This window comes from Brachionichthys hirsutus, chromosome 6, assembly GCF_040956055.1.
Source record: "Brachionichthys hirsutus isolate HB-005 chromosome 6, CSIRO-AGI_Bhir_v1, whole genome shotgun sequence".
Taxonomy (NCBI): domain Eukaryota; kingdom Metazoa; phylum Chordata; class Actinopteri; order Lophiiformes; family Brachionichthyidae; genus Brachionichthys; species Brachionichthys hirsutus.
The window spans coordinates 9,041,878-9,054,046 of NC_090902.1; the positions used below are offsets into that span (position 1 = coordinate 9,041,878).

The following is a 12,169-nucleotide window of genomic DNA, read 5'->3' on the forward strand; positions in this document are numbered from 1 at the left end:
GCTTCCTCATTGCAAGCCTTACCTGTTCAGACAGGTGAGCTGACATGACACCTGTTATCTTACCACAAGGCTCCTTATCGGCTTCCATCGAGCTTCTCCTTCACTCTAACGTCACTCTGTTACAGTGTTAATGTTTTGGTCATACATCTGGAACTAAGTGCTATAATAATAATATCTCTTTTATCGCTGTCTTCTTCTCTTTCCGTCCCAGTATGGTGGATTACAGTGTTTCAGGTACAAGAGAAGTTCTACAACAAAAGACAGCTGCCCATGTCCGAATGGAGGAGCTGCGTTTAATGGCCTTGCTGGAGTGTCCTCTGTGTTCTGAGCAGCTGGACGCGTCGGCGAAGGTCCTGCCCTGCCAGCACATGTTCTGCGTGTCCTGCCTGCAGAGGCGAGAGGCGTCCCACTCCCAGCTGCTCTGTCCCGAGTGTCAGGCTCCTGTCTCTGCGAGGACGGTGGAGGAGCTTCCGTCCAACCTCCTCCTTGTGAGGCTCATAGAGGGGCTCCAGGCCTCGCTGGGGTCCAGCAGGGACAAGGACGCAAACCGCTACTCGGCGCCCGCGGCCAGGGCCGGCTTGAGTGTCAGAGAGGATGAGCAGCAGCAGGAAATCAGAGTGAAAGAGAAGCAAGGGCCCACTGAGGTCAGTACAATGCCCCCCCCCCCCCCCCCCCCCCCCGAAACCTAGCGTTTTGACTGAAATAAAACAAGTCCTATATGGTTCTTTAACATTGGATACCAAGCAATTAATATTCAGGATCCCCAGTCACAGGAGCATTTCAGTTATAAATATGCTGGTTAAGTTTTCCCTCATTATTTGTATATGTTAAACAATCTTTTCAAGATTAGAAGATCAAATATAATTGCTGATGTTCCCCAACATGACAAACAGCACCTCTCTAGTGCATGGGAGATGTGTACACACATTCACGTGGTAAAACTATTAAACAGATTTTGTGTTGCCTTAAAAAAAATAAAACATTCAAAAGCAGGAGAATAACTTCAACTTGTAACTTCAACTTGTAACCATGGAAACAAGAGCTTCTCCTTCACTCCTTATTCAAATGATAAAAGTTACTTTGCAGGAAAAGGAATCACTTCAGTATTTTCTTTTGATTTTCATCTTCTTTTGAGTAGAAAAGCACACAGAGAGCGCAGACCTCCGCCAAGCAGCTCATTCCCCTCATAATTAGATTTGCACCGTCCACATGGTGATCTGGATCATCATCAAAAGGTTCACCACTGTGTGCTCACCCACCTTGCATGGGGTTTTCCATTTGACCGTTTTTCTTTTTGACTTTATCTGGTGTGATCTGAAAATGTTTCCTCTGACGGGTGAGTCAGTGATATTTATTTTTCCAAAGAACATAGGAAACCCTAAACGCCTCCCTGTTCTCAGCCCAGGGATGAAGGCCGAGGGTCAAATGTGATCAGTTACATTGATATGACTTGTTAAGCTAAGTAGATACGGTCCAGAGGACTGAACGAAATAACCGAGAGAAAACTAATGATCTATAAAATAATCCTTCTCTCACAGATTATATCATCACCAGAGTGATGGAGTATACTTAATCTGATCAAGCATAAAGTTTGAAGACCTTAAAGTGAGACTCTGTGCAGTTATCTGTCCCCCCCCCCCCCAATCTTTAAAGAGTAGAGTAAAATATCATTTATAAGAAAAGAACATCATGGACAGGAGTGAGTGGCGCATGATTAAAAATCTTTTTTCTGTGTAACTCATCTGTCTCTCAGTTTAAACTCAGAACAGATCACAGGATTGTGTTTCCCAGTCGGTAAATGTCAATGCTGACTTTATATTCTCTGCTGTGATGAGACAGATAAAACGCTTTTCTCAGTTGTCCCCGTTATGAACTTCTGGGACGTTTCTCTTTTGAGTTCATCCAAAGTTCAGTTGAGTTCTTGAGGCTGTTTCGCACCAATATCAGTCAAAGGTTTGAAAACTCCTTCAAGTCGGTGCTTTTTTCTTTTCTTTTTTTTCTAAATGCATTAACTGTAAAGTGTCGAGCGTGTTTCATTCAGCACAAAAATCTGTTCAGAAAATATTGAAGTTTGTCACACAATATTAACAAATGCCCTAATAATTTATTTAGCTACTGGACATAAGTGTAACAGGTTTCATGTTACAGGTGACTTACAGCACAGAATAAACCTGTATGTGTTTGAGAGTAGCCCATAGGAAGCCATATCATCATATAAACTACATGCACCAGTTTATTTGAGTTTTTGTCTACCTTTCAGCTCGTTCTCAGGGCTCTGATGCATAGCCAGCCAGGCGATTCGTCAGGTGAGCTGGCGTTCACACCTGGTAACGGCCCGAAACAAAACGTGACTGACAACAGGCACCATGGGAATCCCACCGACCCCGGCGCCGCGTCCAACGCGCCGCAGGCCGTCAGCCACATGCCTCCGATGCAACCCGTTCAGCAGCCTCAGCCTCCAGCTCTCTGCAGGGCTCTGTTCAACTTTAACCCCAAGGAGATGAATCTGGAAGACAGCCAATGTTTTCTCACCTTCCTCAAGGTCTGACTCTTAAACTGACCTGTTTTTAAGAATACAGAGTATTCTTTTTTAATTGGTGGAAGAAGACAAGCACTGCGCTCAAAAATAAGCTCCAGGAATTAAATGACACTGATTTGTAGGAGAGGAGATCCTTTTAAATATACTGAATTTACCGGGTGCTGTCATTTGATATATTTAGCTTGTTGGCTTAATACATTTGATCTGAAGATGAGCTGTATCAGAGTGTAGGTGGCGTAGACGCTCTGTTGAACAAAACCCTGACTAGAATATTTACTCTATTTATCCACATTTCATCACATGTACTGTCTTGATTTCACCCCGGCAACACTTGGCTGGCTTGTGGTCATTGACTAAACAATATATTGATTCCTGAAAACAACACTTTCACTTTTGAAAATGACATTCAGCACACGGATGGAAAGAGAATACACTAATTGTTGCTCAGCAGCCCCGTTCGGGTCCACGCCATTGTTGCATTTGCTGCTTTATAATGAGCACTAACTTTCTATGCCGTTGCACGGGCCAGCCTCTTTTACTATATAGCCTGCTGTAAGGAATGTGGCTTGCATTGTCTTTGCTGGAGGAAATAGAGATGTCCCTGAAAAAGGTGCCATGTTGACGGCAGCATATGTTGTTCAAGCGCGGCGTGTTCCCTCTCAGCACGTACCCTTCGTTCAGGTATTATCCCCAGGGCTAAAGGGGAGAATCTGCTTTTGTCAGCTGCCTCCTGTGGATGTTGCTGTCGCGGCCTTGATTTCACGCCAGACACGGTGTAGTGGGTATTCCCAATAGGAATTGCATGACTTCCGAAAGGTGCAGAGCCCTGGCAACCCAGGTGCAGCGGTTCTTTTTTTTTGATAATTTTATGCTGCAGCATAAAATTATGCTGCAGCAGAAACGGCTCATCCATGGGACCTTGAAGGCGCAGAGACCTCAGTTCATTGAGTCAAATATTATATGTGTCCGTGGTGAAAGATAAAGGGTTAGGGTCGCTTGGAGGCGGTAGCTGTACCTTCTACGGTAGAGCTGATGGCAGCAATGTTCAGGTCTGGTTTTCCCACAACTCTTTTACAGCATGTCCATGGAAATCCATGAGTTTGGCAATCCTTAGGTGGCTGTTCCTCAAGACTTACCTCGTCTTCCAGGGGTAACGTTTGAATGAAGAGGAGAGCAAAACCACTGTCAGTCATTAGCTTGACTATGTGAATAGCAGCGTAGCCCATTCAGCATCTCTCATGAGAGACCGTCTGGAGGCTCAGCTCCCTGCTGCAGTGGCTGTTACTTAACCCTGAAGGATTTCTATGGCAGTTATGTAACGGCCTCAGTATTCATGTTCCCGCCATCAAAGCACACTTGCACGCTGCTTTTTTTTTTTTTTCACTTTAATGCAGATGGTCAAATGGTTTTTAGAGCAGGGGCTGACCGCAGAAAGGATGTGGCCTGCAGACACGAAGGAAGTCGCTGCCACATTCTGCAAACTGTAGGTTCGGGGACTTTCTGGGCTGAGCAAATGCACTGTGGCATTGGGCATCCTGTGTGTGTGTGTGTGTGTGTGTGTGTGTGTGTGTGTGTGTGTGTGGTTTATATTCTTCTCACCTCTTTCTAAGAGGAGATCCCTCTGAGTGTGTTATTTATTCCGGGCTTATAGGGAGACATCCTGTCCGTCATCAGAAGGGTGGATGAACACTGGATGGAAGCCAAGCTCGGGGAGAAAGTTGGGGTTTGCCCTCTACAGTTTACAGAGGTGAGTTCTGACTGCCCTCCTTCTGTCTCCCCTTCCATCATTGTGAGTTGTGGCCTTTCAGGCATTATCGAGGTTGACACCTGCTGTATGGCACTTTGGTCTGATGGTGTAGCTCATGTCTGTAATGAACTGAAGAATAGATGCTGTCGCTGGAAGTCATTAATTCCAGGTCAGTGCCGAGGGAGGCAGTACTTTGATTTCCGTTCACATTTTTGAGTCATAAATTCCAGTTTGTCTGTGGAGCTGCGTGCTGCACATTAGTATATGACAAGGCCTTATTGAGCAACACAGAGCTTGCAGAGCTACAGCTGACTGTCATTTTTTTAACATGTACTTTCTGCTTCAGTGGATAAACTTCATCCATGTATTTTTATTTTTATTTTTATTCCAGTAATGGATTTAACAAGAAGCCTCATTCAGCGTGTTTTAGTCACTTGTCATCTGTTTCGCTATGATTCTTCTCTTGATTTTTCTTTCCTCTCATCCCCCCCTTTTTGGTCACCGTTCCACTTTTCCGAAAGCTCCGCCTCAGCTGTGCTTTCCCATCTTTTTCTTCAACCTCTCTGCTCTATTCTTTCATTATCCTCCTTTCTGAGCCTGCCTCTTCTTGTTTTGTGCAGCCGGGCGTGAGGACACTAATGCTTTCTCTGCCTGGGTAGCATATCAGACACATGACTGTGGGGAGTGAAAGCATTAGCCCCACCACCGTCTGCCTGTCTGTCTGTCAGTCTGTCTGTCTGCCGGGCTGTCTGTGCAGCCCTGCTGAGCGCCAGTCTTTCATTCCTGGCTTGTTTGATAAGTACTGGTGCTCCTGTCTTCCTGCCTCCCCCGCCGGGCTGTCCAACAAGTTGTAGGGGTGAGTGGAGTAGCGATAAGTGGGTGTATTTAGACAGGCTTCTCGACGATTAGTTGACAGAAGCAGGTTAGAAGAGAGTTGGCAGAGGTGTGACTAATCTTTGTTTGGATTCGTCTTGATTTCCACTTTAGTTGCTCTTCGATGCGTTCGTCTCTTTCAGCCGAATCCAGTGGCTGTCAGACTACTAGAGGGGAAAAATCGGAAAGCGAGTGATTCGGCAGAATTCTACCATCGGACTGGGAGTGGAGGCAAAGCCAAGGCCGCTGACGCATCCACGAGAAGCACGTATTACGGAGTCCCTCAAGTCCCAGCGAAGACCTCCATCGCCAATGCCTTGCCCCTCTTCAACCACTGGAAGCAGCCTGCGGCCAAAAGCGTCAACTTTAATCAGACTGCCAAAGGAGAGACGACCAGCATAGGCAACTTCAACCGTCAGGGTCTATCGCACCGCCTTCCTGGGCCTCCTGCCACCCGGGGCACCTCTCACCCCTCCAGAGTGAACTCCCAACGAATCAGACGCCACTCTGAGAATACGCACAGAAACCCGTTGCAGGTAAGTCACGTGCCGACATATCTTCCTTTATGCCTGCTGTCCAGAGAAGATCAAGCTATCGGATTCTTCTTTGTCATAATATTTTAACAGAACTCCATTTGACCTTGTCTTTTTTCCAAGAATTGGTTTTAACAGAAAACATGTGGTTGTGTTATGGCTGATGTTTTCATTGGAGTTGTTGAGGGATCAGATTGCTCTCCGGGGTGCGGGGAGGGAACCATGACACTAAGCCTAAGGAATGAATGCAAGTGATGCATCGCCCTTTGCTGGGTGTTATATTATTATAAAGCTCTCATAAAGTCTTCACAAATGGGAATAGTGGTAGAGGTGAAGTAAGTGAAGACCTGAGTCGAGACTTTTAAAGCTTTGACTCAGTAGACCTGGGTCGTAGAGGAGAGTTTTGCCCAAATGGCAGTCTAGCGGATTTTCTGTCCTTGGCTCAGATATGGAACGAATGCTTGAGGGAAGTCGTACAGCGGTTTTATTCCTGTAGAGGGAACATAAAAGCTCGTGTGAAACAGAACATCTCATGGCATTAAGTGTTTATGGCAGAATGTATCCGTGAATTTTAACTGTACTTGATACTGATCATTCATTCTTTTCATGTGGCCAACATTAACATCTGCTGCATATTTCATTTAGCAGATTAATGGAGCATGAACATCTCAATGAGACAGTTATTTGGTGGGCATTTTATTTATATTTAGTCAAGTGGCATGCAGTGAAAATACATTTCATATCTGAAATTGAAGCCAAATACTACCCAAGTGGAGTGCCGACATAAAAGCCTTCAAGTTTTCTCATTATTAACGCAATGCCAAGTGCCCCCCCCCCCACCTCCAGAAATAACAATTTCCTTTGATTCATTTCATAATTGATGCCTTTACCCTGTAATCATACATGTCACTGCAGAAAAATGCGAAACTTTTGGCAGGTTGAAGAAAAACAGTGAGAGGAAGGGAGGAGGTTCAACACTTGACAACAAGGAAATGTTGGAGAAAAAAAAAAGATGGCGTTGCACTGGGATGAGAAATAATAAACAAAATGTTCAAGCTGCAAAACAGAAGAGGAAGGGAAAAGAAAGATGAAAGATGTTGAGAGTGGGAGGCTCTGGAGTCTGCAGTGTGCTTGCTTATCTCTCATGCTGCTGCTGCTGCTGATGATGATGAGTCATGGGTAAAGTTTGTTATATAACAGACCTCTGCCTCCAAACATCTTCCTCCTCACTGAGCAGGTAACATTCGCTTTCACATCAGCGGGCCATTAATAGAAGACGAGCCATGCGCTGTGCGGAATTTCCTGGACAAATTACAAAGAAAGAGGCATTTTAGTCAAGTGCAATGTAAATTGCTCCCAGTCATCAGTTGTAATTTAGGATTTAACGACGCGTGTGAGCGTGTCTGTGTCTTCTGATTTCTGCCCTTTGTCTGTATTTTCAGATTCTTTTAGTATTTATTTTACATTTTGGGGCATCCTAGCCAGGTTTTTGCAAAGACTAAATCGGGGTTAGCAGGTGTCAGGATAGCAGCTATCGAATCCACCCTGGTGTTTTTCCATCAGGCTTTGTGTGTGTGTTCCATTAAAAGGGGTATTTGGTGCATCATTTGATCCTCTGAACCAGAATACTCCGGCAGCATCGGTTACAAATATGCCCGGTAAAAAGACAACCACATTCATGACACTGAAACCCCTGTTCCTAACAAAACCTCACAACCCATTTGTCTCACTTCCAAGTTCACAGCTCCGATTACATCTCCCTAATGTCCGCCGGCCTCAGTCATAAATGGATGTACTCTTTAAAGAACTCGAGCTTTGTGTGCCTGTTTGACTGAGGGCAGAGCTGTGAGTGACAAAAAACACACCAAGCAGGCAAAGCAGAATTAGAATGAGGATTTGCGGCTGTGTTTCTTTCTCCTTTAGGACATACCTGCTGTGCTGTTCTCTGATTTCCTGCTTCTTTGCTCTCATTAATGCCTCATTTGCTCTATAAACAGGCATTGAGTAATGAGCACGGGCCACTTTTCAACACTGTTCCAAACTACAGACAATTCCTGTGCAGAAATACCAATAACATCCTCTTGCTTGGTTTTATTTACGCCATTCGTACCAAATTAAACTTGATTTGCCACATTAACAATAGTCTCCGTGTAAATGAAAACACTTCTTCTGAGTTGTTGCATCTCGTCATCGCACGACGGCAGCATAACTGCAGCCGGCTCGCTGTGTCTGGCAAAAATAAGGAAAAGGAGTCATGCGAATAAAATCATTTATAAAAGTAGTCTTCCTTTTTGGTGTTTTGTATGAGGTGCAACATCAACGCATTGTAGCATAAAGGTGGGGGGAGCTTTAGCAACCAGGATCATGCACTCAACTAAAGCATTAATGGTGGCCTGGGGATTCTTCTATACAGCATGATCCTGGATTCTAAAGCGTCCCCCCCCCCCAGCATTACGCTACAATGCATTGACGTTGCACCTCATACAAACACCAAAAGGTTATAATTAAGACTCGGTTATTAGGCTGGCCAAAGGCTATTCAGTGAGGCAGAAGTAAATCAAGATGAAGTAGGAAGTAATATCCAAAGACACGCGGGCCTTGCATCATATAGGAGAGTGAACGGAGGAGCATCGTCGTCATCTATAGTTGTTTTGCATGATATCACATGAACTTTCCGCTAATTACAACCAGGACCATGCTCTATAGAAGCATCCCCAGGCCACCTTTGATGCTCCAGTTGAGCGCTAGTGTTGTGAATAGCAGCGAGCCGGTCATGTGACTTGAATGGATTTCTTGAGCATGTGAGCAAAGTGGTTTTGTGTTGCTGTATATTAGACCCCCCCCCCCCCCCCCCCGCTCTTATTAATCGAAATTAATCCACCAATCTAAGAACTTGTTAAAAACGTCTGTGACATTCCTTCGGTGTACAACTTATAAATGTGTGTGTGTGTGTGTGTGTGTTGGGGGGGGGGGGGGTCACATGTCCCAATAAAATGGGTCTCCCAACACCCATAGCACAAACATTGTGTCGCGGTTTTCATAGAGACATCTATATTTTAATTTCTTTATTTTGTTTTAGTTTTTATTCTGTCACCAATCACAGCTCTTAAGTATTTGACCGTCTGTACCATCTCAAGATTTAGGCCATGGATCGATTTAGATTTTGTCTTTTTAACAATTGTGTATTACATTGGATGGTAGTTCTGAATATTTCCATTTGCAGAGCGAGAAGAAGATGACCAGTGAGGCTCGGCCCACGATCTCTATGGCCCTGTTGAACCCCCAAAGATCCTCTGTGTCTGCGGATGGCAAAAGCCCCTCTACGCAGCAGATGTCCATCAGTGTGTGAGTAACTGCAACCCTATATTTCATAGTGTAAAATCAATCTTTATTAACATCAGTTCAAGATGTAGAAGGTTAGCAATTATCTATCCATGCAGCAAGGTATTTTTTTCATGTCAAGAAATCTTTCTTAAAAGTTGATTTTAGAGAATTAAGCTCATATTTCTAGATTTCTATGATTTTAAATCCTACTGAGCACATAACCGCCTGCAACGTGTCCCTACATATACTTACAAACTGTGGCAGTAATACATACAAACCCTCCCCAGGTGTGCCGTCCTCTACTCTTACAAACCACGACGGCCAGAGGAGCTGGAGCTGATGAAAGGAGAGATGGTGGGAGTGTATGGGAACTTCAAAGAAGGCTGGCTGCGTGGGTTATCGCTCAGGACGGGCAACGTGGGCATTTTGCCCAGTAACTACGTCTCACCTGTGCTCAGGTGAGAGAGGCTGGGATCCCTGGCTGCAGAAAGTGGGAGCTGGAATGACATTTGACCTTCAGACAGTAATTGAGTGACAAATTGTCCCGTTGTCTCACTTGCAGAACCTCGGCCAGACTTCTGGAGACCAAAGCAGCGAATGCGTCCTCGCAGCACGGCACAGTCATCGGAAAGAAACCCACAGCTGCCAAGAAACCTGCTGTGGTCCTTGCTCTTGATAGGGTCAATTCTGATGGAACGATTTACTCAACGGGACATGTCTCATCTGGGACAAATGGGGCGCAGCATGCGATGTCATCTGCGGCCACTGGAAAAGCATCACTCTACGGGACATCGCAAGGTTGGGATGCCGTGAGACGCATCTTTAATCCTCACAGAGGTGGGAGTTTAAAAAAAACCTTTTGTTGTACGTCTCTACTTAAGAAATTAAGACATTTTGAAGAGTTGTAAAATCATTTATTGAAATGGTCTGTTCCAGGTTCAAACCACACGTCCAACGTGAACGTCCCGTCAAACTCGCAGCATTTCACACAAGTGCGAGTATCTGGCTACTCACCTGCCCTGCAGAGGAAGAAAACCATCCTGTCCAACTTTAGTCGACCACTGGGCAGGATGAGTGAGCCAACAGCGCCCCCTGCTGCCGCTGGCTTGAAGGACAGGGACTTCACTGTTCCACATGAGACATTTTCACATGACAGACATCCGTCCAGTGGGCCTCACTCAATTCTTGTCAGACCTGACTCACACAAGAACAATATAGACAAGGTAATATTAGTTATTTTAGGACTAAAAGTTTGCATTGCTCAAACCCTTCGTGTGATCTCTGTTGAACATTTTACTTCCCTAGCCAGCAAAGTCGGTGCGGTTCCTCACAGATGAAGCCTCGCCTCCGCTGAGACCCCGGACTTCATCCTGGTCATCAGGAAATCATGTTCCATTCAACTCCAGCGCTGGCCCGCCTCCACTAGAGGTGTGGGCCCCATCTCTCACCCTGGGAAGAGATGGACCGGGGATCATTCTCAAGGACGGAAAAGTACCCGTTCTCAGGAATGGCCTTGAATCAACTGCTTTGGATCTAAATTCTAACTCACAGAAGCCGTTCTCTCCACCGCTGTCTCTATCAGCAGTGTCAGCTCAGTTCAGCCCCAGCAGGTAAACTATGTTACAATAAAGAGCCAGTTGATCGTTAGACTATGTACACTAAAAATTATATTGAATTGACAGACTGGACACATTTTTTTTTTAGTCTTTTGCTTTTCTTTTTTGCAGACACAGAGTGACCACAACGCATTTAGCCCAGACGGACTCAGAGATCAGTCTGCTTCAAGGAGAGGTGGTCCTCGTCCATCGACCTCGACCAGATGGGCGGGTTCTGGTTACTCAGGAGCGCAATGGGCAGACAGGCTTATTCCACTGCAGTGTTCTCCAAGCCCTTGAGAGGCTCAGCTGACTGCTGTACTGCATGTTGATGTCCAAAGTCTAATACTTTTAAACGACAATGCAATGAAGGAGATGTTTATTTTTGTCTTGCGTTTATATGAGTGTGTCTTTAAATTCCCCCCACATATTTTATTATCCAACATAAGTGCATGTTGATTGAAGATGTACTATAAGATTTTGGAGAAAAAACTCATCGTGTGACAGTTCCTTGTTTGATACCTGTACAACACACGTTAGTGCCTTTGTCAAGCCCCACAATGAAAACTAACTATATTTAAAGAAATTTACTGAAATTGTGAGGTTAAAAATCTGTAATGTTTATGTGGTAATGAAATATAAAACCAGAATACTTGCCTTTGTTGTCTTATTTCAAGTGAAAACTATAATCCTGCATTGGACAACAGGGCTTGAATAAGAATGCAAGAGTTGTAGCATAGAAATATTATTAGAAAGAGCTATTCTCTTGAGAGGTCATGAAAGTTGTTCTGTGTATTTGACCAATCTGAGGCATCGTGCTGCTTTTATGGCACCTTGGGATAACTCTGTGTTGGAGAATACATAATTATATAAACTGGGGTTTGAACCATGAACCACAAACCTTTCAATATGTGGATGATGCTTATACCACTAAAAGTTCCATGACCTCAGAAAAGCCAGTTTTCACCTTTGAGCCTAATTTTCTATCTAATTCTCTGGCGAAAATTTTATTTGTGGAAAATATAATATTTTCCTATTGACGACATAAACAACGGCAAAATTAAAAAATATTTTTTACTTTACTTGTTTTTGCATTACGTAAAAACAACAACAAAAAAACATTTGCAATGTTGCAGCTGGGTCAGCTATTCCCTATAATGTTACTTTGGAGTAAAGTATGTTATTATAATATATATATATACTTCAATATGTTTTATCTATCCCCGCTACTGTATTCCTGTAAATCGATACAGCTGTTTTTTTTAGGAACGGTTTCCTGTTCCTCCCTTCGTCAGCAGCTACATGTGATAATATCCGTTAGCAACGTTAGCTGCTAAGTGCTTCATTCCTTTGACATACGGGTAACTTTCATGCTGTTCCCATGTCTGCGGCGCATGCGCGCTCGGATTTAACAACATAGCCGGATTTGGTCCTCTGATGATATGGGCTTCAGACTAGCATTTAAATTCTTCGGATAAAACAGAGGAGACTCCGACCAACATTTCATTGTCATAATACGATATCTTGTATATTCTCGCCATGCCGGTAAGTCGATGCA

The 12,169-nt window shown here is 44.3% G+C and overlaps 1 protein-coding gene across 1 annotated transcript; it reads left to right on the plus strand.

Annotated features, from left to right (window-relative positions):
- The first annotated feature begins 212 nt into the window (after nt 1-212).
- Nucleotides 213-11,262, plus strand: sh3rf2 (SH3 domain containing ring finger 2). The gene is made up of 10 exons (XM_068740508.1): nt 213-644; nt 2,261-2,542; nt 4,191-4,286; nt 5,303-5,695; nt 8,916-9,037; nt 9,304-9,474; nt 9,579-9,853; nt 9,953-10,239; nt 10,322-10,626; nt 10,744-11,262. Exons 1-10 carry the CDS (start codon nt 213-215, stop codon nt 10,922-10,924), a joined length of 2,544 nt encoding a protein of 847 aa, XP_068596609.1. The 3' UTR covers nt 10,925-11,262.
- Nucleotides 11,263-12,169: the final 907 nt, after the last annotated feature.